Here is a 25,611-nt window from a genome sequence, read left to right as displayed (position 1 = left end):
CTGCATCAAACAAAAGACATCTCTAACCACAGAGATGCTTTTTGTTAAAGAACCAAGTCTACAAACCTTCCTGTACCTCTAATGCTTGTCAGTTTACCTGCCAGTGCTTTCACCTTATCTGTAATCGATAAACAGCTGTCAGACCAAGATCTAGTGCTTCTCCAAAAGGGCATTTACACAGCAAGTCTTCCATGTACCCACACAACTGCATTCCCTGCAACCTCATCAGCTGCCTGCTTTCACCTCAGACTATGTCCAGGGAAAAAGGACCACCTGAAATGCAAAAGTAGCATTTGAAGAGAAAAAACATCTTCCTTAATAAGCCATAATCCTTTTTTGGGTTCTCTTTGTAGCAAATAGTGTGTGTGAAGAAAGTGCTAACATTACATGGAAATTATCATCAGCATGTTAAAGAAATCACTTAATGGATATTTTCCAGTTTCAAGGACAGCTATAGGAAACTGATATATAAAATACTGGAAATCCAAAAAAAGCAGGAGGAAAAAAATCATTTTAAGGAATGGAAAAACTGTAATGAAGGAAAATTGGAGGGGAAGAGAGTTTTTAGCAATCAGACTGGGGTCAGGACAGATTTCAAACCAAGGAGTGAACAAGGTGATTTTAGTGTTCTGTGATGCTTGAAAAGCACCCTTCTTTAGAGAGAAGATATCCACGTTTGTTATGCTGTTGACTCTTTCACTATATCTCCTTCTCTTTTACATTGTTTTAAAAAAGAAAAATATAAGAAAGCAGCACTTTAAAGAATCCCAAGTTCTCCCAACTGTTTGCTAACTGCATCGGCATATGTGCACAGAGGGATACATACACGTATCTAAAACACTACAGTGAAGGAAGTGTCAGGCATTTATGCAGTCTTCATAAAATCATCTGAGTTTTACATTTAGGAATGACTTAGCAGAGAAGTTGACATCGTTCTGCATTAACTGTACAGGAGACAGACACTGCTTCGACTATCACTTTAATCAGAAGGTTTGGTTTTAAATGTAAATTACAATCACTAATACACCTGCAAGTGCTTACCACATTTGTTCAACTAAGTATTATAAGTAGGCATATACAGCATCGGTCAGTTGAAACAATCACAGTACTTCTTAGTGCAATCTGCAAAAGGAGAAAGATCTTGGACCCACTTTGTGGAAATAAATATCGAGTGACAAAAAAAAAGATTCAGCGATTTTAGTTATGTATATTCAATGAAGTTCATGCACGCGCAAGAGTCAAAAGATTTAGAGCTCTTCCTTGTAATAGCCGAGTTTTGCTAGTGACATCTCCCTTCTCAACTGCATCACTTCCCAGAACATCTGGTCCACTAAAAAAAAAAACACAGACAGAAATATCATTAAACATACTGTAGTAATGTTTTATTTCAACTGTTGTATACAGGCTTCCTCACTGTACATCAGTTTAGGGGAACTTCAGAAGCACCAGATGTCTAGTAAACCCAGAATTAATATGTGTAAGGGCTATTTGTGCTCAGTTGTGACAAAATTTATTAAAGTATTTATTTTAAAAATTCTAGATTATGGTCCTATAAAAAAAATCAAAGTAAAAGATTCTTAACTATAAACCAAATTAAAACTTAAATAACACATTTTCAAGATCTTCCACAATGCTGGTATATCAGTAAAAATGACCACAATCTGAAGCTTTCATTAAAGAATTTAGTGTATGAAATAAGTGAATTTCGGGTGAATTCTGTGAAAATAATTCCCTTTGACAAAGGAAGTTAACATTATTTTTTGTAAGGAACAGTCTGTCACCTCAGGAATACTTCAGGTGAGAAATGGAAACAAAAGATTTGGGTGTCGCTGAAATACTGAGCTCTGGAAATTGGGAAACATCAGAAAAGATGACTATAGGTGAGATAGATCAAAGTGGTGCTAATTATGGCCAAATTCTGGATGAAGCAAATCCAGATGGACTCAAAGACTGCAAAAATGAAAAGCACAGACAGCCATGAACATTACAATGCTGTTTTACTTTACTTCCAAAAATGCAACTTAACTAAAATATAGTACTTAAATTTGAACAGTGAAAGCAATTTTTTTAATTAACTATTGAGACAAGGTTATTCATTCTTTTTCCACTCTCTGTGCTTAGCAAATCCAGGAGCCTAAGTGATATGGTCTGTTAAAAAAAAAAAAAAAATTGGACCGGAGGCTGTTGGGCAATATTCCTTGACCTGGACAGGAAATACAATTACATCAATTGTGTATGGTTTAAACATGATCAAATCATCATAATTTTCAACTACAGTGATCAACAGGTAAATAGTCTCGCAAATGAAGACCAATAACTACAACTCCAATGCACAATATAGTTTTAAATTCCAGAGGTAAGTAACTAGGTGTACAGTGCATACATTTTCATAACCACCCTATTTTATACAGACATAATGAAACTGAAGAGCAGAGTTGAACAGATTTCTGAATTACAGCACAGAGTTTAAAGAGGCAGTTGTTGGATATGCTATTCTGACAGGAGCAAAGCAACTGGCTATCTGAGGAGGTGGGGAGTGCAGAAACAGCCTGAAGCATTGGCAATAAAACACACATTTCCCTTTTGGGGGGTAATCAAGCTTTACATTGTCAGATACATTCATAATCAGATAATCAATTTATAACCTATAATCATGAGGATTTGCCATGCCACAGCAGTGAATGGCCCCTCATTTCTCAGCTGCACTCAGATGAATGATTACAGTACAGTTTCCTGTTAATTTTTTACCATTTAACCTGAAATATTGTCATCCTTGCCAGTTCTCCCTCATAGTCTGACAAGAAAGACTGTCTAAATTAGCAATGCACAAGATGAGAAGACACACCAAAACACCAAGTTAAAGAAGAAAAAATGGCCCTGATCAAACCAAACTTAAGGATTGTTAGTCTAAAGTATCTCCATATCCTGTGAAAGGGCCTTTATTTTTGAATGCTGTGCAGAATACTGTGACTGACTCCTCTTGTTATGGAAAATTCTGTAACATTTCTTACTGAAAACATAAGGGGTTTTTACATGGACTAAAGACCCCTTTAGAATTTGTTGTTAAAAAAATCCCATTATATTGGGGGGTGGGATTATGACCAAATTCTCATAATTACAACAATGACTACCAACAGACAGCTTTCCTATCATGTCAGGTCGGTGCTGTTGTGCACAGATAGCAAGTTTCAGGTACATGCACTATACACATTTCTATTGATACATGCTAAATACCATTTCCTACTCACCATCCTGCTGCTTCAACAGTCCTTGCTGGATGTATCGAATATACGTAAAGAAGTTACACACAGAAGTGATCTGAACCCATACAAAAATAATGGTGATTAATATAATTCTGTAAACTGGTGTGGAAAAGTAACTGAATAACTACTACTCAAAAAGAAATCACAGTGAATCTACTTACCCTGTAACGACAGAAAGGAGAAATATAGTAATAACTGCTTGAATCTCCTAATTTGATTCTGTGCTTGCATGACTTACTTTGTCCACTGAGCGCACATTTCCTACAAAATACAAAGTTTGCATGATTTAATAAGCAAATCTGACCTTAATGTCTAAATACCTGCAGGTGTTTAAGGTGGTAAAATGTAATTGTTTCATATTGGTCCAGATACCCGAGCCTCTGCCTTCATTTTATCAGTTGCAATTATTACCTTATCAACTATTTTAGTTCCACAAGGACTAGTTTTGTTTCAATACTGGTGCATTGTGATGCATTTCTGATTTTTAAAACCTTCTTCAGCTCTGGTCATATACTTCCATATTCATTAATTCAAACTGGCTTGACAACTCTGAAACTGTGGGATTTCCTTAATTAACTCTTCCTAGGTGAAATAAATATTGTTTAAACTATTAGTTGATGCCCACATTTAAGCGGGTTTGGTTTGTTTGTTTTTAAATTCTGCTTGATGTTGCATTTCATCATAACAAAGTATCAGCTCTACAGAAGAGCAGTCAATTCTCTGAAGCCTCAGATGCGTTCTAAGATCAGCTTTGCATTTATGCCCAAACTGAAATAGTATTTTTAATATCCTAAATATAATTATTTGAGACAAAAGAAAGTAGGCTGTCTGGCAGTAATTCTTTCCATTACCATTATAAGAAGTGATGGTAAAATAATCAAGTTTACATTTTCTGGTGTATTGCAAGAATTCAGGATCAAGGAAAAGTCAGGAGACACCATGAACTCTTCCCAAAAAAACAATTCAGGGAAAGGAAATCTTTTTTTTAAGTTTCCTCCAATGGTCTTTTTCTAAAGAAGGTTTGAATCTCTTGAAGAAACTGCTATTAATACTATCTTAACAAACGTAAATAAAATGGGAATTTAAATGTATTTGGAATTTCTATATTGCAGCAGCTCAGATGAACTGGGTTGTCATGGCATCCACTGTTTCTTTGATTTGAAAAGCTGCTGGCTCCTCTCCCTTCCATTTCTACCTCACAAAATTAGGGAGTTGAAGAACAAGCAGTCTTTCAAAAGTGAAACAAAAATTACTAAGCTTCTGTGGTTCTAAACAGTGGCTCACACACCCTTTTAAATAGCCTGCAGCTGGTCCCCAGAACCATGTCAGACAGAAGGAAATTGAAGCGTGTATATGATTTTCCATAGCAATTTATGAGGACTGACAGCAGTCCATTGATCCAAGAAATCCTATAGTAGCTGAAGCACGCTGATTGCAATTTCAGCCAAGCCTTTGTGAGAAGACAGACAGCCTTTCAATGCTAGGAAAATAAAGCCCTTTTTTTCCCTTCTGGCTACAGAATTATCTTCTATATGTTATCTTCCATCACACCGGGTTAAATGCTGGCATGATGGTTACTACTAATGACTCAGTTCTGCACTGTACAGCACACGTGCAGCTCAGCACTTTGATCCCCACGGGGACAATTATTCGAACCCCATGGGGAAACCCAGCTGTCTTAGCCAAAGGCAGCACTTACTACACACCACCACAGGCACCATTCAATAATTCCTGTGCATCAAGAACCTTGCTTCACTATTATCACAGCTCTTCGCCTTCCACTCCTTATTTTGTTGTTGGGCTATTACCCACTATTTTATGCATCTGTTCCCCCATCCCCCAGGCAATCTTACAATAAAATAATTCCTTTAAGAACATTAGTCTAGCATTAGTTATTATTTATCTACAGGTTGTCTATGTTTTGTTACCTATTTACGAACATGGTTTCAATAAAGATACTGCTTTGCACCACAAAAACTGTGAAGCTGCTACTCTGGTTCAGTGAAAACCAGAACACCTGTTTCCCATTCAGTGCCAGCAATGATAAACAAGGCAAAGCACATTTGCTGCCAAATTACATTTAAATACTACATATTGCTTACCTATTACAGATCTACAAGCAATACCACGAAAGTTTTTGTTTTTGAAAGAGGGGGAAAGGAGTACACCTCGCCTTTTGATACATTTAAAGTAAATTCTGCATAGTAATCTCAAAACATTAATCTATACCTGGTCAACTATTAAGGATTACATAAATTATAATTAAAAAAATCTTACAGTGGAGAAAATGGGTTAAAAATCTCATTAAACTTATGAATGATGCAAGCGAGTCTCCTGGCTCAGAGTAAACATTTCATCATGTCAAGACATAGGGAAGTTGCTTGAACCACAGCGATTTTAAATCAATTTGCCAATTGCTCTTTAATGACATGTCACATTTCAGCAAGTTCTGGCTGTCCAGATTCTCTACTGAGTTCATGGAAAGCAGCTCAGTGGTGTATCTCGGACTTGAAATCACCACCCCTTGAGTAGCTCTGTTATTTGGGGGGGAGGGGAGAGGGCCTTGTAAGGAGGGTGACAGCTCAAAAGCGTGTTTTCTGGTGACAGGAGTAAACTGAAAAAATACATGAATGTCTACATTTTGTAGGCTAGAAAGATCAAAGACTAAGTCACAAAACAGTTTTCATGTCATGCAGCTTCTTGAAAGAGAAATTAAACAGTTTTGAAATATGCTAAATGTATTTTCCACTCAAAAATAAAACAGGAACTAAAATCCAATAGTGATGAGAAAGAAAAAAGAAACCTAAGAGCCAGATGGTAATATTTTGATTAAAGTTTTCTACCAGAAAATTAAGCTCTGACAAAATAAATATTGGAGCGAATTGTAAACTTGTCCAAAAGATCTCCAACAGAAGATTCAAGGCTTTCTCAAGATATGGAAGGCTCCAGCTTAACACTGACCTTGCCTGCTTAACCCCGACATACACTAAAGCACACTACAAATCCCTTCCTTCTCCTCCACACCCACTAAAGCGCCACTGCCTCAAGGCAAGTTCCTCCCACCTAACTTCTGTATTAGTACCTGACAAGTCTTGCCTCAGATTACTCTAGGACAATTCCAAAGTTTCTAAGATAACCATCCTGTCATTCAAGCATACTTCCTGCTGCTTTAGGTTCAAACTCACCTTCATTCCTGCCTCGTTACATTCCTCCTACTCTAATTCAGAAGATTTACTCTACATAACTCCTCTCAAATTCTCCAGCTACCCTGGTCAACGTGCTATGTATGTCCAAACTTTCGTAAGTCACAAATATTCTAGAGACCCGATATTCAGCCTGTACTACTTCAATACCTATTCCTGTCATGATGCTTTCCAGGTGACAGCCCCTAGTTCAAAAGCATCTCTTAAGTATCAGGATGGTCTTCTCCAAAAAGTGAACATTACATTTGTGCTCAATGCATCGTAAGCAAAGTAAACAGCTCTCCCAAAAAGAGAAATTGTCTTCAAGGTTTCTTCTGTATTAGTCTTTTTTACAAGTTTAATTTATTAATTGCTTACTTTCCCCATAAAATATTGTAACAGCAATCTTGCAGTCTTAGATTTTAGGAAATAAAATAGTTTAAGATACACAAATTTGATTGAGGTGATCAGCTGATAGCAGTTTTCTCAATCCAAGACTTATCTCAAATGAGTCAAGATTCCCCTCTGTCTGGCAGCTTAACATACTTTGGTCCTCCACATTCAACTGCAGACGCTTTCACAAATCGAACAGGTTGCAAGCCAACAGGTTCAATGCTCAGAGTGTTGTTTTCAACAGCTTCCAGAACAGCTGAGGCCAACTGCAAGAAAAATTTAGAAAGCCGTTAAAAAAAGCTCTGTATTATCCATTGCCTCAAAGCAGTGATATTTTTCTTCTTCTGTAAAGTTAGGAACACTGAAAAAAGTCAACTCACCAAAACTGAAATTCAATTACAAATGAGATTTTGCTTTCATCGTGAGCAAGAGGTCCCACTTCCAGGCTCCTGTTTAAATTCTGCCCTCCAAATAACCCTGCCCTCCCCGAGGCAAGATAACTGCCTTTACAGCCAGTAATGTAGCCAAGCATGTTTAAAATGCTACCTGTATTTTCAGTCATTCCTCACAAGCCCAAATACCACATATGTTTGCACATGCAGTGTTTTTGTCAGAGACTGGATAAGGCACAAACGTTGTTTATTTTAAAAAATTGTTCTAATTTAATTGTGTTCTATGGAAACACAAAGTGATGCAGCATGCTTCCTTACCCTGCAAATAACAGTAAATACTATGTCACTGTTTTTCAGCCAAAGATAGCTTTAGAAAGGTGTTCAAACAAGTAAGACTGAACAGTAAATAGAAAAAACATAATACATAGAAAAGCCAGTTCCAACTTTCAAATGTTAGTCTCATTAAAAACATCATCATCATGAAACAAAGCGCAACTTTCCTCAGGCTTATGTTAGTTTATAAACACACCGTCATAAGACACTAGAAATATGTTCATTTTGCTTGACTGGACCCAATGCTTGCTCAAGACTGATGTTTAAGTATGGACAAGTAACAGCCATTACTTGATTTAAATGAAGGAGCAATGTATGTTTTTACTGAAATAATTCTGGGCCAAAGTTCCTTCCTACTGACTAATAAATATATTTTTTCTAATGTACTTTGAATATTTTAAAAACAGAATGTTGCTCTTAAAGTATTTCATATGGAAATACTCTCTGTGCCATCTCCCAAAAGCAAAACACTACATGTACACAAGAGGCCACTGAGAGTTAATGTAATACTTCAACCATTCAGATAACTGCATATCCAACACCTCAAAAACACATGTGGTTTATTGTTTAACTGCACATTAGTTTATGGATATTCAAGTGAAAAAGAAGTTGGTCACCCTGCACAGCATCTGGAAACAGTAACTGATATAACTGACAAGCACTAGAAGCTTCATTCTTTCCTTAAGAGGAAATGCAAATCTACAGTAATTATATCACCAGTGAAGCAGAAAAACACAAAATGAAGTTGCTGGGAAAGACAAGAGGATGGCCTGCTTACACATTCTGCAGAAGCAATTTAATTCCCATAGTAACCAAGTACACTGTTTTAGTGGGAGAGGTTTATATGATGCTGCACACCAACCATAATGAACTGGTAATACAACTACAGCCTGTAAATGCTGCTTAAGAACAAAAACTAAGTAAAGCAATTGGAATCAGTTCCACGTTATTCCCAGAATGGGTACAACTCCAGTCTTTTGCACTGCATGGGAGAATGTGCAGGAATAACACAATAATGAGTCTCCTAATTAATTTCACCTAAAACCATATTCCCAAAGTGCCCCTGTGGAATCGCATCAAATCCTGCAGCCTAATTCTAGTAACTCAAACCTCTCTAAGATAATGCCCAGACTGTGCTTGCAGGCTGCTGTGACTGCTAGGAGAGAAAACTGGTCCACAAAACTAAATATACTGGTCTCTAGTGCCCCCTATATAAACAAAAGACAGTGACAAGACACTCCTTCTACAAAACAGTATCTCTGAAATATCAGGCAAAAGCCCACCATCCATCCCTACAAACATCAGATTCTGCCAGACAGGAGTAACATCTGTAGACCTAAAACGACTGTATCTGGAACAACATAACGGTGAAGCAAAAAAAAAGGTCATTTCAATACTCCAGACTAAAAGTTCAACACTTCATTGTAAACAAACAGTCACACTCTAGTGAAAAAAAAAACCCACAGTTAAAGTGCACATGAAAACATTTTTAATACAGTCTACTGGCTTCATGTAACATGTTTAAAGGCAAAAGTGTCAGTGGCCACATTTAGACTATTTCCATTACCTCGCTCTTTGAGAAGGTTAAACATGGAAAAACATCTTCCCGATAAATTTTGTCCAAGAAAGGACATGTTCTGTCCATAGTAGGCTCATCCTTCCAAGATCTGAATTCATTGTACAAAGACAGGTCAGCCTAGAACACAAAGATTCACATAATTTAGTACTGCAATTATCACACTAATGTCTATCATTTGCAAATATCCTCAGGTAAACAACTAGCATTAGAACTAAATGCTTTCCATCACACTGTGAGAGAATGCTATTGTGCCCCAGCTACCAAACACCTTCTTAAAACCACTTTAAGACTGTAAATATAAGCAAATCAAAACAAGTAGTTTTCAAGAATGCATTCGTTAGTCACCACAACACCAGGGACAAGCTAATTACCTCTCACCCATTTCCTAAGCTTCCAAGATAGCTTTGAAAAATTTAACTGGTTGTCCAACAGAAAAAAGCCAAAGATTTTCTTATTGATGCATTTTCATTACAGCATTTTAATCCATCTACATTTATTTGAGTTACCTAAAGAAAACAATTGCAATCCTGGGCATCTTACATGTTCACCTTGCATCTGAACTTAATACGCTGCTATCCAGACACTAAAAGAAAATGGACATTTAACACATTAAATATACTAACAGAAGAAAACAAAGATTCAATGTACAAGCCAACTATACTGTTATTCTTAATTTTTCGTCTTTAAGTCCAAACTCCCTCCTATACCATGCTACAACATGAAGGCAAGGATATTGACTGGGCAAGATTTAAGCCTGCTCCCCTACAGCTCCTCTAGTCAGTGGAGAAATACTAAACTAACCCATTAAATCAAGAAAGAAGTAAGCTTGCTCTGTATTAGGAAGAGAGTTTTATCTGCTTTAAAACACCTTGTTCTGCTATCTCCATGTCGAGAGCAGTTTAGCAGTAGGAAGGCACCTATCCATTCTGGTGTTCAGGAGACTGGCACTCAGTCGGTATTAAAATCCATATTTGTGTTACAGGACAGCTACCCACTAACAGCTGGAGCATGCCAAGGTACTCCCAGAGCACATCTTCTGGTTTAGGATTACTTGAGAAGGATCCTGTACATGGGCACTAACACTGCTCCAAGATGTGAGCCAAGCAGAGAGGGTATGAGCACTTCCAACATAAAAGACTAAGGCCAGTCCCCAGTGGGGTATGTAACACCAATCTGTTCTTCAGATGCAGCAGCACCACCCTGGTTTTGACATCCTTTTCTTGTACTATCGCAGACAGTACAATATACTGTATTGTATATATATACTATATTCCTAAAACCCAAACCTAAAGCTATAGGAAGGGATGTACACTGCAGGCCAAAGGTAAGCCAGGATGCAATTTTAAAATTTTGTAATATGAAAACCAAATAATATAGATGAGGTAAGGAAAGAGGGAAAAAAACGTATGCTAAAAATTAAGATAATTGATTTTTAATCCTATTAAAAAGATCAGTACCCTGCTTTGAAGCAACCTCTTTCAGTCTTTCATTCTGTCCCCATGCAGAATGAAAGATTCTGAGCTCCCAGCACTTCACTTAACCCTCCTCTGAGCTTCCAGCACTTCACCATTCTTTTACATATATATTTCAGGAAGGTATTTTGCCATTTTTGTTGGGGATTTTTTCTTGAAAAAGAACCTACAGAAATTAGACTGGCAATTTTTTTTTCCATTAGAGCTACTTGCCTTACACTCAGGTACAATTAGGAATAACTATCTTAATTAAGCTAGTCCATAAATGTTCTGGTTGCTATGCCACCAACCTCATTGTACAAATGAAATTCAATAGGTGTAACTTGCTCCCCCAAGGAATGTTTCCCATACCTTAAAACCATCCAGGTCTGGCTTTAAAATGAATACAATCAGGAGATATCAGCAAAGGAAAGCCATTTTTCATTTGTGCTATATGCTTCTAAAAATTAAGATGCCTTTCTTATTAACTCAGTTATTTTCTAGATTTAACTCCGTTTCCCCCAAACCTGCAATTTATAAAAGGAGCTGCCTTGAAAAAAAACTGATCAGTGAATATAGCTTGATCCTCTTCCTTTCCAATCTGTGCTGTTCGTTACGTGTGTAATTCTTCCCTGTCTTTACTTGCACTCTCACTAGATCAAAGTTTTCATTACCTGCAATTAAATATCCAGCCAATTACAACAATAATTCTAGTTAGATTTTTTTTATGTCTTCATTATACAGTAAAATACAAAATCAGAGAAACATTTCAGTGCTTTGAACCACACTGATGCATTTATCAGCATTTATGCTGAGTGCCTGCCTGAGATCCAGTTACTGAGCTTGCCTAAATCCTGGCAATACCCGTATTAGACTTGTCTACTTATCCTAGAGTTTACTCCCACATGCTAAGAATTACTTCTCTGGGATTTTGGCACCTTCCTGGCTCTACTCTAATTCAGGGTAGGCAGACAGCCACTCTAACTCTTGTCTGCATTCCACACAGAAACCTGAGAGCTGACCTGTATTTATCCCCAGCTCCACCTAACATCCCAAAATGCAAAGCTCTGGGTGGCAGACTCTCCGTAAGGGTCCAAAAGCTGTATTCCCCACACCACAGGGTCACTGCATACCCCTGAGTAAGGTTAGTCTCAGCACCCCTTTTTAAGTCAAGTCACTCCACATCAGAACACAAAGGGAAACCTGAGTGGCAAGAACATTTAGCAAGAAGAGGCAGAACTAGGGTTTCAGATCCAGCTCCCAGAAACGTAAAACATTTACCTTAGACCAACAATAACCACAAAGCATTAAATAACAAAAGCAGCAGGTAAGGCATGTCTCCCCTGCTTAAAACAGCTTCCCAACGAACATGCCAGAGGCAGTCTTGCCTTCCCCACCCCATGTTGCACTCCATTAAAACATGACTGCTTGGAAGAGATAGCCTCAGTCGCAGGGGGTGGAAAAATCCATGTTTCTTACTGATTCCCTGAGCCATCACTGGAAGAAACAGTCGCTTGTTTTGAGTGGCCTCAGCCAGCCTTGAAGTGCCTCCCCATGCAGCCATCAGAAAGGAGACTGAATTAAAGAAAACTGCCAGGCACACTGGACCTTCTGCAGCATGATCTTCACATTAACCACTTCCTCTCCACAAGAAATCGAGGCAGGAGAGGTTCCTCCCCTCTCGCGCTCATGCTCAATGCTTAAAAGTGTCACTGAGTCATGATATGAGTGTGATGTTTCGAAAGCAATTGGATTCCATCCCCACTCTCCCGTTTCATTTGCATCTTTCTGAAGAGCAAGAAGGATTCAAGTTTAAAAAGTAAAACACCCTGGATACGACTGAAAGTGGGCAGGCAGGATGTAAAGTTTGGGTGGCCTGCCTTTGGGCTTTTGTTTGTTTTGTTTGAAGTCAGAATATGAAACAGAAACTGGAAAACACCCTTATTTTCAATATTTATAGTAAAATGGTGTATGCTATAAACACACTTGACTGGCAAAACAAAGCATAAAAATGGCCACTGTGAATCACGTTAAAGATCCAGTTAGCCTGTTACCCCTCTGACAAGGGCCAGCAGTCAGAGCTGCCTGCAGAGCAGCACGAAAGACAGTGATATGTCTTCCTTTTACCGCCTCCCAACTTCTAGCAAGCTGTAGTTAAAGAAACTGCCTAAGCCAAATGTCGTTATGTATCTTCTGTATACCTTGACAAGCATTTCTTCTGTCACTTTGCATGACTACGTTTTGAACACATTCTTATTTTTCATTTTGCTACCTTGTGGCAGTGAGTTTTAAAATTTCAATACATACTGAATGAAAACTATTTTCCTTTTAGCTTCCAGAGTTCTCCTGTAACAAGAAATCATTAATATTGGTGCACCATTGATCTTCCCCATGTCACCTGTAATTGCACAGATTTTTGTTCTCCCTCAAGTGTCTCTCTACACAGAAATACTTCCACAGGTTTGACTATGCCACACTTCCTCATATTTTCATTATGTCCTTTCTGAGATAAAGATATAGCTGTATGCATGGATGCATACATTTACTACATGTTTATAAAGCAGTAGAAAACTTTTTTTTTTTGTTATTTATTCCTTTCGTAACAACTCTTAAGGCTCTGTGGGCCTTGGACCACCACTGAACACTGAGATGGTGTTTTCAGAGAATTATCCACAAGTACACTACTTTTTTTTCCAGCACATGTAGCTATTTCTAAGTTCACAACTGCACGTCTGCTAGAGTTGCATTTTTTTTTCCCCTCAATGCCTCATTTCTCATTTAGTGATCCTGAATTTCATCTGCTGTTCTACCAACCGCTGAGTATCACAGATCTTTCTCAACTCTTCAGTCACTTTTTGCTACTACCATTCCAAGGACTCAAGCACCAACCTGTCATCTCATTATTTCCCCATTTTCAATTATATGAGTAGATTAAAGAAGAAAAAAAATATATAATCAAAGGCCCCTCTGGGACTTCAGTGGTAACTCTCCTTCTGTTGTCTAATAAATCATTGATTCTGTCTTTTCCCTGTCCCCTTTCACCCATTACTGATCTATAAAATGATTCTTCCTCTTTTCTATGACACTTTATGAAAGTTTCTGAACTCTTGGTGATGGGACTTTGTAAAAAGCCACCAGAACTTACCATTCAGATAGTTTTGTATACTGTGTTGGGTTTTTTAAATTCCCATCTTTAAATTATTAATTCCAGTATTTCAAATTTTATCTCATCTTCCCTTAATGATTTAAAGGTAAGCAAGACTTTGAAAAATCACCGCCTATTGGTATGTAAGAGAAATTTTCTTTCATTAATGAAAAATATCATTATCTTGTCAGCTTATCAAATATTAGCTTATCAGCAAAAAGAGGACAATCCTTGTACTGTTACCTCTTTACAGTCTTTTACAATTGGCTGCATCATGGTAAGGTCCTGATGACTGCCACCCATCGCACTGCTTGTACTTTTGTTTCTTGCGTGGCCTTTCTTAAAAGGAGTTTTTCCACTAGACTGAAACTCCTTAGTTGGAGATGTCGGTGAAGTAGAGAGTACTAATGTTTTCAATGCTGCTACTTCAGCCTGGAGGACATCAATCTTGCAGGGTAAAAAAAAAAAGTCATTAACGAACAAAAATACTGTATTCGGCAATAAACACGTTAAACCATTCAACAAAATTTCCAGTTAACTTGGTTCAAATCAAGACTTCATCTTCCAACTGTAACACACAGATGGCTATGCACCTGCACACTAGTAACACCAGCTTCCTATGCACCTTGCTAACTACCTGCTATGATGCTGAAACACCAGCTGTGTCCATAGGTGTTAGCTAAGAACGTGTCAAGGCAACACAAAACAACTTAGTATATATTTTAATAATGCATACAGGTAATACTCTATTTACATCTTTATGATTCACACGTTAGATTTATAACCATGTGAAAAGACAAAGCAAGCCAGTAAAAAAAGACACCGACTCACCTTTCCCTGTGCTTCTTTTAACTGTTTTTCTGCTGCAGCTTGCTTGACATTAGCTTCTTTAACCATTTTGTGTGCTTCCTATAAAAAAATGTTTAGCTAGAGTAAATGTTTCATACAAATTTAAAAGATCCAGTTAAAAACAAAAAACCCAACAAACTAAGGATATGCTTTTGCTTCACAGAGACTACTTGTAAAAAGTTGTGCAAAACCTGAAATTAAGTATTTACATACCACAAAATACCTACAAATCCATCATTTGGATTCATCACTGGCCCATTAAGTCTCTTCTCCTTGGTCCTCACCAGATTCAGAAATTCAGCAACTCCACCCACTCCCCTCCAGTAGGAACAATACCTGTCATGAACGCCAGGCTCCAGTCACACTTCGGTGGCTAACAAATTCCTTGACCCCCAAGAGAAAGACTCAACCAGTAGCAACAAAAGCAACATAGGCACAGTAGCACTTTCAAAAGAACTTCTCTCTTCTTCTAGCCAGAATAACCGGTTTTAGTCAACTGTAAATATCTGCATGAGGAAACCGGTCAGACAACTACAAAGTCTAAATTCTTACCATCAATAAAACAGACAGAGCAACAGCTTAAAAAGAGTTAATGAATTAATAAACATTTAAGTAGAACAGAAAAAGCACTAAGAACCAATCCAAGTAAAGAAACAAGGCTGAGCTAATAAAGAAGAAAGCATAAAAGGACTGGGAATTTTTTAACATCCTTTTACTTCATACCTCTAAGACTTGTCTGCATAGTGTGTTTGTTTAGGTTCTGATCCAGCAATTTGCGCCTGTGATCAAATTACTGGTACGTACACACTGAAGGCAACAAAGATTGAAAGATCAGGGCCACTGTCTAAATCACTTGGGATAGGATCCTTCTCATATCTGTAAAGCGCCTAGCACATATCTGGACGCTATATAAATAAAACAATAAAGTTCATACATCATCATACCAAAAGATCTGGCTCCCCCTGGCATACAACACAGCTGTATAATATGGGTTTGTAAAATTCTCAGAAGTTACAACAGACACATGCAGGAATGGGAACATACACATTTATACAATGTGTACAAATACATTTAACATTGACCATGCAGTTTCTGCTTAAAGATGCACCTCTGAAAGCAAAGCGTGTTACAGTGCCACTACAGTGTAATAATGTAATATATACACCCAGCCGTGCAACACAAGTCGCCATCTTCCACTGGGATGCATTAATACAAGCTCCAGCATAATCCACTTATCTGGTCACTGAAATCAGTGGGATTCAAAACAGAATGTGAATTCAATGGCTGTAGATCCCCGTGAAAAAAAAAAATAACCAAGAAACCTCAACACTGTGTTTTGTTAGGGCCTCTTAGTGAAAACAAATCACAAAAGAAAATTCAAGTGACATGCCCCCAGCAGTTCTGAATAATTAAAACTCAAACATTTATTACTGTTACACTATATTTCAAAAATAGCTTTAACAAATCATGTATTATTCTAAGTTATGAAGCATAATCAATATAAAGTTTCACTAATATTTTAACTGTAGAAGAATAAAAATAAAACTACCTGCCCAACATTCCCCCCTCCTCCCCCAACATACACAATATTTATGCTACAAGGTACCTTTCCAGTCTCCCATTTATTCTCTACACAGGAATTGATTTATACCTTAAGTAACTTTGCCCTACTGAGATGATGAAATAAAATGTCTTGCCAACCCACAGAGCACTTTGTAACTTCATTTTTGAATTTCGGTATTTTCAAGGTTTTAGAGAACTTTTATACCAATAAAACATCATAGGTTAAAGTACTGCTTCTAAAACATATCCAGTGTTGTATCTTTCTGCACATGCTGAAAACCAATACTTACAATTTGGTAAACATACAAATCATCTCCACATTATGACATTTATTCTGACAGTTACGGGTATCACAATTTAGCCTCCAGGCATTCGTATATATATTCCTACGATAAAATGAAAACTGATCCTGCTTCAAATATGGATTTAAGATTTTTTTTTTTCTGGGTAATACAAGCTCAACCTCTGTTGGTACTACTGCCTTTTTCTTGAATGAAAAGGTCCCACTTAAAGTTCAGGCTTCTCACTTGGTAACCAGGTTCCAACCTGGTGCACCACTCGGTATTAATACTTCAAGTTTCTGGGAGTAGCAGACCCAAAATTCAAAAGCTGAAAGCATGGTTATGTACTTGCTACCTCCAGTGATCTGGAACTACGTTATTTTTTTATTTAGTCACCATGGCAACCCCAAATTTAGCTCTTTTCTATATAGCCTTTTTGTCAGACAGAGAAGCTGTCTCAAAATAGTTATGCCCAAGTCTAAATAGTTTTAAGCTTTTGGATGTATTTTCCTCATTTTCTTCATTTTGTGTCTAGGCAGACTGACAAGCTCAACAAGGTCTCTTTCATCTAAGTGAAAAGTCTACTGCTTGCTCTTAGACCTCTACTTCAACACACCCAGCTCTTCAGGACAGAAATCCCTTTATAAGCTTATTGCAGAAAAATTCAGCATACAAATATACTGATTCTACACAAAACATCTGTCTCTGCTTCCTTTAAGTATATCACATCGAAGACTCCAACAAACCTCAAACAGACTAGCTGTAAGTTCTTCCAATTCCTGTCCAAGTTGATCTCGCACTTTAGAAAGCCTTTCACATTCTTCATCTTTTAACTTCAGCTCCTATGGAAAATTGAAAGTTATTTATTCTGACTTAGAGTAGTAATTTGGCCTTTTAAAGCTAATACCACAGAGAGGGAGGATAAAAAGAAAAAAAATAGAGGAACATAAAACCTTTGCTAAACAAAACCTTTCAAAATATTAATCTTAACACTAGAAGCAATTAAATTAATTTTTTCCTACTATACAGAAACATACCAGGCCAATCTAAAGTACCTCTAAGCTAGACATCAGCATTTCCAAAGTTCTCTTAAGTAACAAAAGGCTTTTTTACTGCAAGTATAGACGACTAAAGTCACTTAAAGTATAGATCAAATTATTGGGATAGACAGACTAACAGTTCTGTGTACCCATTCCTTATCATACACTTAAAAGAAAGAAATCCTTAACAAAACCAAAAAGCTTTGTCTCAAGACAATCCCCAGTTCTAAAAGAATCTTAATGTATATGTTACTGTCTCCTACATATGTCCTTACAACAAATACAATTCCAAAAATCAAACTGTAATTATATCCTTGCTCTTGTTTATGCTGATATAAAAATCAAATTAAAGCAACTTCATGAAATTCAAAACATTATTCTTCTACACTACTAAAATTTGAGTAAAGGCCTGACCATATATCACTTCTGCAGTAAGATTTTAACACACATTGGGCACATGTAACCATTATACAGCAAAAACTCGTCTGTATTGTCCCAAATCTGAGAGAAAAGTAGGGTACTTTGCAGAGAAGTACAATAAGTTTGACAAGGAATTTGAAATACAAGTTCCTCTCCCCTTCCTCAACCCTTAAACCCTGAAATCTCTTGTAAGAAAGAACAATGGAGAGAAAGTAATGTAAAGAAAAGCAGCAGACAGCTCATTCTGACCTTTCAAGCTTTTTTTTTGGGGGGGGGCCTAATTCCCATCCCCATCTAGTTCTTCCTACCCCACTTTTCCCTCTGCCAAGCAACCTATTACACTACCACAGTTCCTGAAATACAGGACCCAAGCCTGTCACTGACCTGGTAAAAGACTCCAAATACAGTCTAGCAATGATTTGCTTTGCAAACCTCCAGAAAGCAGTAAAGAAAACACCTGACTTCAGGAAACTCTGGGAGGGCAGCCACTACAGAGTCATAAAAAGGCCCAGGTAGCAGCTTCCCCTTGTTCCTGGGATTTGATTAGTATTTCTCCCAGTCTTCATGATTGAGTAATGTTATACGCAGCAATGTGGGAAATTACATCTGGCCTTGTAGCACGCTGATACTAGGTCTTGCTCTCAATTTCTTCAGTGAAACTGGCAATAGATTTTTCTCTGAGATGAAGGGTGCTGTTTGACTTCAGCTCCTAAATATGGCAAGTGTTTAAGGACTGTTCTAGACCCATTTAGTATCAAAGGCATTATTTTGCCTCTTTTATTTGGTTTTAACTTTGGACATTCTGACTGATTTTTAGTCTCATTTGTTTGCTTCCCTACGCAACCTTTTAAGTATTTTGAAAGGCGCCACTTAAATGATGGTGGTTTTGCAAACATGGTATTTCTCAAATAGTACTCAACTCCTACTTACTAGCTACTATTCTGCACAGTGACCTATTTCTCAATCAAAAAAAACCTCAAGCACAAAACAAATCAGAAAAACAGTTACAGATGGAGGGAATAGAAGGAAAAAAGGAATATAGAAAGCCACAGGGAAAAAAATATTGGGAAAAAGAAAAGGTTAAGAAAGGGGAAACAAAATTTAATTAATTGTGTTGGTTTAAAAGTATTTCCCATATAAAGTACAGTTCTTAAGAAAATTAAAGATTATGATATCAAATGCTTGAAGCTAAAGTTTCATGTGTTCCTACAACTGCAGAGAATCCATTTCCTTCAGTTTACTTCACTGATTTATAAGGAGAATGCTACATACACATCAATACATCTGAAAAGCAGGTTATATTAATACTCAGGTCAAGAGTTACCAAACTCACAATGAAAGCAGAATTACCCCAGTTTCACTTTTGGCTATCACTATCAATCCACAGTTTTATGTAAGATAGTTACAGTTTTGTCTGCAATTGGAAAGATCAGAGGGCTTTTTATATTAAAATTTAGGCAGACAAGTAAAGCCACTTAATGAAAACAAAAAAGTAGACAACACCAAGCAGTCTAGTACGCATAGCTGCTTAGCTAGATTTGTCAAACACTGGGCAAATTTCCATGAAATGATTCAGGAGGAGCATAAAACACCACATTATTTTACCAAGCAAGTTTAATAGCTCATGGTGGTTTTTTCAGGGTTTTTTTTAAGCAGGGCAGAAATAAAAAGGGGCCCAAAGGAAAGAAGCTTCACAGTTACTAGAAACATTACTACTGCCAGTGTCTTCAAGGCATTACTAGAAGCTTCCCAACCACACACAATACAGAGGCAGAAAAGACAACTGCCTGTGCTACACTAACCATCCATGGTGCAATCGTTCCCCCATTACTGTTCCAAAAAGTAACTACGTGAAGATAAGATGTTACAAAGCACAACACAAGTAGTTACCAAAGTAGGTAACTTGCATGGAAAAAACCCTTGAAGTTAAAAAAAAATCCTTTATCAAAGTCATATTACTGCTTATTTCACTTTGATCCTCACAAACAGAACACAACATAGGTCTTTAGAAGGAACCAGTCAGATAGGGAATACAAATTACTGCTTCAATGCCATTTACATTTTAAATTCTAGAAAGCAAATCATCCTGCATCTAGTTCAGCTTTTTAAACAAGCCAGAACTAGATGTGGAAGATCAAGGAAAGAGAAAAGATTTTCTACAGATATCACTTAAAATCAGAACCACGGGATATTGCTGAATTCTGAAGATGGCAGAGAAGTTCGTATGTATTGTAATACATTTCTATTTGACTGGTGTTCAGTCAGCATCCAAGTTAAACAAGCTACACAAAAATTAGTCCATTGCAACCACATTTACAAGGTTGTTTAATGTGAGAGAAGGTCCAGAACGTCTTTTCAGGGATAAGAGCATTTCATAAACTACTGACTTATTATCTTATGGTGTGGGTAAAAATGCTTCTGTTTTGCTTGCATGGAGTCTTCTACTTGCCCAAGAAAATGTCTGTGCCTTCTACAATAGCATCAGTCAGAGGTGTGGAAACCGAAAACTTTAGTCAAAGACAGCAAGGAACTGCTAACACACCTTCAGAGAACAGACCCATCTTTAACAATCACAAGCCAGTGGCCTACAATTTCAACTGCAATTTTGTTCTAGAAAAGCTTGAAAGCATACTCTTCAGTGGAGTTCTGAGATGGTGTATTATTCTGGTGCATCCTCATTTTCATTGTTCATTAACTGGTAGGCAAATGACAACAGAAATTTAAAAATGTTGAAGGTACTGTATAGTACTCCTGGAATTCCTGAATAGTTATTGTGACTATTTATTCATTAATCTATGCAGAGTTTTAAAATGTCATGTTTCACTGTGGAAAAATAAAGATATTTAACTGCCAGTGTTAGCTTGCACAGAAACACTACAGTAATGGCAATAGCCTCTGTTACACTGGATTCTTTGACAATACAGACTGAACAACTGGAAAGAAAAAAATCTACTTCAAATCCTGTATCACAAAAAATCTGAAGACGAGAGATCGAATTGTAAGACTCAGTTTGTTTCTGTAAGAATGCATACAGAAATTGAAGCCTTTGAAAGAAAAATGTAGATCAGAGGATCAGGTTCTTCAACTAGGTTGAAATTTACACCATCACATTCTATACTGTCACCTCTTTCACAAGAATCACTGTATCAGTGTGGAAAAACTCTCAATTTCAATCTACAGAAAATACCAGTAATTCAGATTTCTACTACAAAAAAATCAAACATCATTTCCTTGTTATCAACAAGCCCACAGCTCTAACTCTAAAGGTCATGGGAGGCATGGAATTCATTCTCAAACCAAATCAGTATTTGCAACCAACATCTCTGGTAGACTGCTCTTTCCTCAAGAAAGAAGGGGGCTAACCACCAGTGGCAGCTCATAATTTCAACACTCCAAGAGAAAATATATCAACACAGAAGCCTAAGTTTTGCCCCCTGCAGTCATGGATGATATCATTATATTGACAGTGTGATTGCTGAGGAAATAACTTCAGGGCCAAATCACACAAAACTTCAAGGAAAACATGACTGTGAACTGTCACAGCTCAGAAACTACAAGTGAGCTACCCAAAAGACATGCAACGTGCTGGTTAGTTAAGACAAAAAGCAAACGAAAGGGATTCCTTCGCAAGGACTCCACATCAAATACCATAGATAAAAATACCATCACTATTCTCTCAAACGCCATCTCCATGTGGTTGATCTATCGTCAGTAACCACGGTGACACAGCTCAGAGACAGGAGGATATAAGGTCCCAGGCAGCAAATCTCTAAGCCTTTTAACACCTCAGTTTTCCTGATGCTGCTTTAAAAGAGTAGCAAAACAAGGAGAAAGGTTCAAATCAACTAAACCAAGGGCTCTTCAGCTCCACTTTATAAGACATAGCCAGAAACATAGTCTTCAGTGAAAAAATAAGCAAAAGTGACCTGAATGGTCTCAAAGAGCAAGAAATCTCTCATTTCAATTAAGGGGACATTTAAAAGCAAAAGTGTGTCCAATCTCACATGTTCCATCAGCATAGAATACCATCCTGCCTTTACTTCTGACCCAACATTTCTCCCAATCTCACAAGATTTGATAGTGCAACCAACCTAGATTGAAGCAGAAAGTGTATTTTCGCTCGTCAAGAAACAAATTTGACACTTCTTTTTTTAAACAATTTTGCCAACAATGCTGTTCATTGTGAGAGGTGAAGTTTGTAGTCTTAAGAAATACAAGGCATACACAAAAGAGGGGAAAACCAAGAAAATCTTTATTCTATACCTGAGTAATTTCAAGAACCATACTTAAATGTCTAACAGTTACACATCATACATATATTCTCCAATATAAAAAAACCAGAGAGCATAGTAAGGAAAAAGTTGTACTCCAAGCAGAGACATGAAAAAAATTAGATAGTGGGTCCTCAAGCTTCAAAATTCTTATTTCCTTTCTAGTTCCCTTTCTGATCACAACTGCAACAAATTCAAAATCAAACCTTTAATGCATCTTACAATAGCCTACAGAAATTTAGGACAAATGAAAAATGCAAGATAGCAGATTTGTGTTTAGTTTGTTCACTCCTGGAAAGTCTGTAGGAAACCTGTAAGGTTTTCAGGCTGAATGAGTTCCCAAAATTCAAGTGCAAATTGCAATTCTCATTTTTCCTCATTGTTTTTAATAAAGAGCACAGAGACTTACAGCGAATTTAAAACCATTATGCAAAAAACAGCCAGCTACAGACAGGCACTGCCTATTAATATATCCCTACAGGTTTGTAAACCAAACACTCATCAACAGAAGTGAATAGACTTTAAAATAAAAGTTTAAAGGCTGCATGACAATACTGGATACCACAGGGTGGGCACAGCCCTATGTGAACAGCCATGACTTTTGGAAGAAAGCAATCAGAGATGAATTAGGGATAGAAAAAATGCTTGTCCTCATGCAGGAAGTGGAAGACAGTAGATATTACAGAAAGAAAGGGTTTATTGTTGTAGAGTCTGTAAAGACTGTTATGACTCCTGTGTTACTGGGCAATTCTGAAACACTACAAGTTTAGGAAGAGAAACAGACAAAAGTTATCCACCCAGTATAACACTGGTAAGAATCAACCTGAGGGGTTGAGAATTAGCAAGAACTTTGACATCAGTTTCATTAGTGCTGAATCACTTTTGTTAAGAAGACCCAAAGGGTTTGAAAATACTTAACATGCAGTTAGTATGTCCTAGCAGCCTTAATGCCATTTCCTTAAATATTACCTTAAATTTCAGAGTGAAATAGGAAACATTTCCATCTTTAAGAGATAAAGTGGTATAACACTGGAATAAGGTTTCCAGATGATTTCAAGTTAACAGTAGCGGTTCTGAGCTGTGTTTTTTAAGTACATTACCTGTACTTTGGTATCCTGGCAGGAGCTAGAAGAGCTTTTTCTAAAGTTTAAACTTTAATTTGTTATTACTTTAAAGTTCCAAGTTTAACTGCTAGGATTACATATTCACATGCAAGATCCTCAAACTTAGCTCAGGTTAGTATCTCCTTTCAGTCGTCAAACACTAAGCAAATGAACACATTAGCAAAGGAAGCAACTACCCAGCAATAAAACAATTAACAGAAGAAGTGATGTCAGAATCCTTACTTAACATTCATATTAACAAGGGCAAATGCAACTATGACAGAAACTACTACATTCAACAAGACTAGGTAACATACACAGGTTCAAACACAAGAGAAGATGAGCTTAAATCTAAACAAGAATGGAAATATGTAGAGGAGAGGAAAGGGCACAGATACAAATAGCACAAAATCTACTCACACATTTTATGCACAGAGGGATGCTAAAGTGATAAATAATGACTTTGCATTTATATAGCACCATTCATCCAAACAAGACAAAGCGCTTTACAAATATTAATGAATTGAGCCACAGTGTCTTCAAAGGTATCCATATTAAATTTGAAGTGTGGTGTAGCAGTACGCTACTCTGAAGAACACTAGGACATCTTTAGTGCTTCTTTCCTATGCAGGCATTCCCCTGTGAAGCAACACAAGTACCCCTGTTCTAAAGCACTTCTTTATTCCGTGACACGTGCTACACTTTTATACTCCAGAAGAGAGAAGCCTCAAGAGGTATATAATCAGCATCTATAAATACTTACATGGTAACAATGGAATGACAGAAAATTACTTAGTCTCAAATGTCAGAATGAAGGAACTGTCTACATTTCAAAGAAAAAGCTTGTTTAACCACATACTGCAGCAAAAGTTTTCCATGGCTAAGTAGCGGCAGCACTAGAAAAAAAACACTATCAAGTAATAATTCTAAGACATCATCACTGCACACATTCAGAATAATTTTACATAAAATAATGACATCCTAATAATTCTGTAAGAAACGAGTAGACCCAGACTGCACCATCTGGCCCATCTATCATTCTGCAATATTAGAACCACTTTGAAGAGAGAAAAAGCAGGAGTAGACAAGACAATGAGCCTTACCCTCTGAGCTTTTGCAAGTTCTTCTTTCAGTCTTTCATAGCCCTTTTCTCTTACTTCCAGTACAGATGGGCTCCGTAAGTGAGATAAACTGTCTGTACTCAACCCAAAAATATCTTCATTTCCTTCTGCAACATCTGCTACTGTAGCACCCTGCAAAAACTCCCTCTCTGCGTTATTGCTCTCCTTTCTGGAATTATTGTGATTGAATGACCCACCCTGGGGTCCAGAGGTAGAACAAAGTACTGCGTCGGTAACATTGATGCTGTAAAGAGAGTGATATATTTTTTTATTTACATAATACATTAAGAAGAAATATTTTAGAAATGGCAGTAGTGGTGCTGAATGTACCATTATGGACACAATTTAATATTACTACACTGTAAGCGATATTAAAATTACATCTTTAGTAAAGCAAGCACTTTATATGCAACAAACCAGCAATTTAAACAGACACACAGACCTTACCTGACACCTGATGCTTCTCCACAGTTCAGCTGTCTGGGAGATGAATAAACAGGTTGCGTGGGAAGGTCAGAAACATTTAATGCATTGGGTTGGATCGGTGCGGAGGACACAACAGAAGGATGTGGTCGGTAGATAACACTGGGTGAGGTAGTTTGTTCCTGAGTCCCCGGCTCATTTACGCCAAGAAGATCCGGTGTCGTTGGCGAAGCAAGGTTCACTTCATGAAAGCCTTCCAAGGGGTCACTGGCCATAATAAAAGCCTCATCATATGAAACCCTGAATTAAAGAATTGCATTATCAGAATGCAAACTGCAATTTAATTATATCTGACAACTATTTGAATTAAAAACACACCTACATATGTTTGGAATACTTCATGCTATAATGGAAACTGTGGACTAATCTTACGAAAGTATCAAATTCAACCACCAAAAATGGGGTTTTTTTCCACTCGTGGGACTGTTGAGTCCAGAAGATCTGACAGCAGACTCCACATCTAAATGGGATGATGAAGTCAAGAATGCGGGCTAGATCATACGACAAAGTCATCTTTAATACAGCCTAGAGCTGTTTTGTATTTCATCTTTTTGTGGAAGACAGGGAGACCTGGGAACCAGTAACAATAACAACAAGTATTAAAACCTAAAGCTTTCACTTTACTCTCAATGAAGCAAGTAATCCAGAGACAGAAATCAGTCAACATTTAAATAAATTACAGTCCATGGCAGTCTTGGTTAAATTATACATCTGATCTTGTCACAGCTCACTGAAATTATAG

General features: G+C 37.3%; 1 protein-coding gene across 2 annotated transcripts; it reads right to left on the bottom strand.

Moving 5' to 3' along the window:
* Nucleotides 1–969: 969 nt before the first annotated feature.
* On the bottom strand, nt 970–25,106 carry RAB3IP (RAB3A interacting protein). Of its 2 annotated transcripts, XM_010146718.1 has the most exons (10): nt 24,834–25,106; nt 24,369–24,630; nt 17,178–17,273; nt 14,570–14,647; nt 13,982–14,185; nt 9,131–9,259; nt 6,992–7,104; nt 3,425–3,524; nt 3,249–3,318; nt 970–1,330 (listed from the first exon to the last, which is right to left on the bottom strand). In XM_010146718.1, exons 1-10 carry the CDS (start codon nt 25,082–25,084, stop codon nt 1,248–1,250), a joined length of 1,386 nt encoding a protein of 461 aa, XP_010145020.1. In that variant the 5' UTR covers nt 25,085–25,106; the 3' UTR covers nt 970–1,247. The 2 variants fall into 2 exon arrangements, with proteins under 2 accessions (XP_010145020.1, XP_010145021.1); XM_010146719.1 differs by lacking the exon at nt 17,178–17,273.
* Between the last annotated feature and the right edge of the window lie 505 nt (nt 25,107–25,611).

Source organism: Eurypyga helias, unplaced genomic scaffold, assembly GCF_000690775.1.
Source record: "Eurypyga helias isolate BGI_N326 unplaced genomic scaffold, ASM69077v1 scaffold13442, whole genome shotgun sequence".
In the NCBI taxonomy this organism is placed as follows: Eukaryota; Metazoa; Chordata; class Aves; order Eurypygiformes; family Eurypygidae; genus Eurypyga; species Eurypyga helias.
Note: the sequence above shows the minus strand (reverse complement) of the source record. Positions and strands in the feature narration are given on the sequence as shown.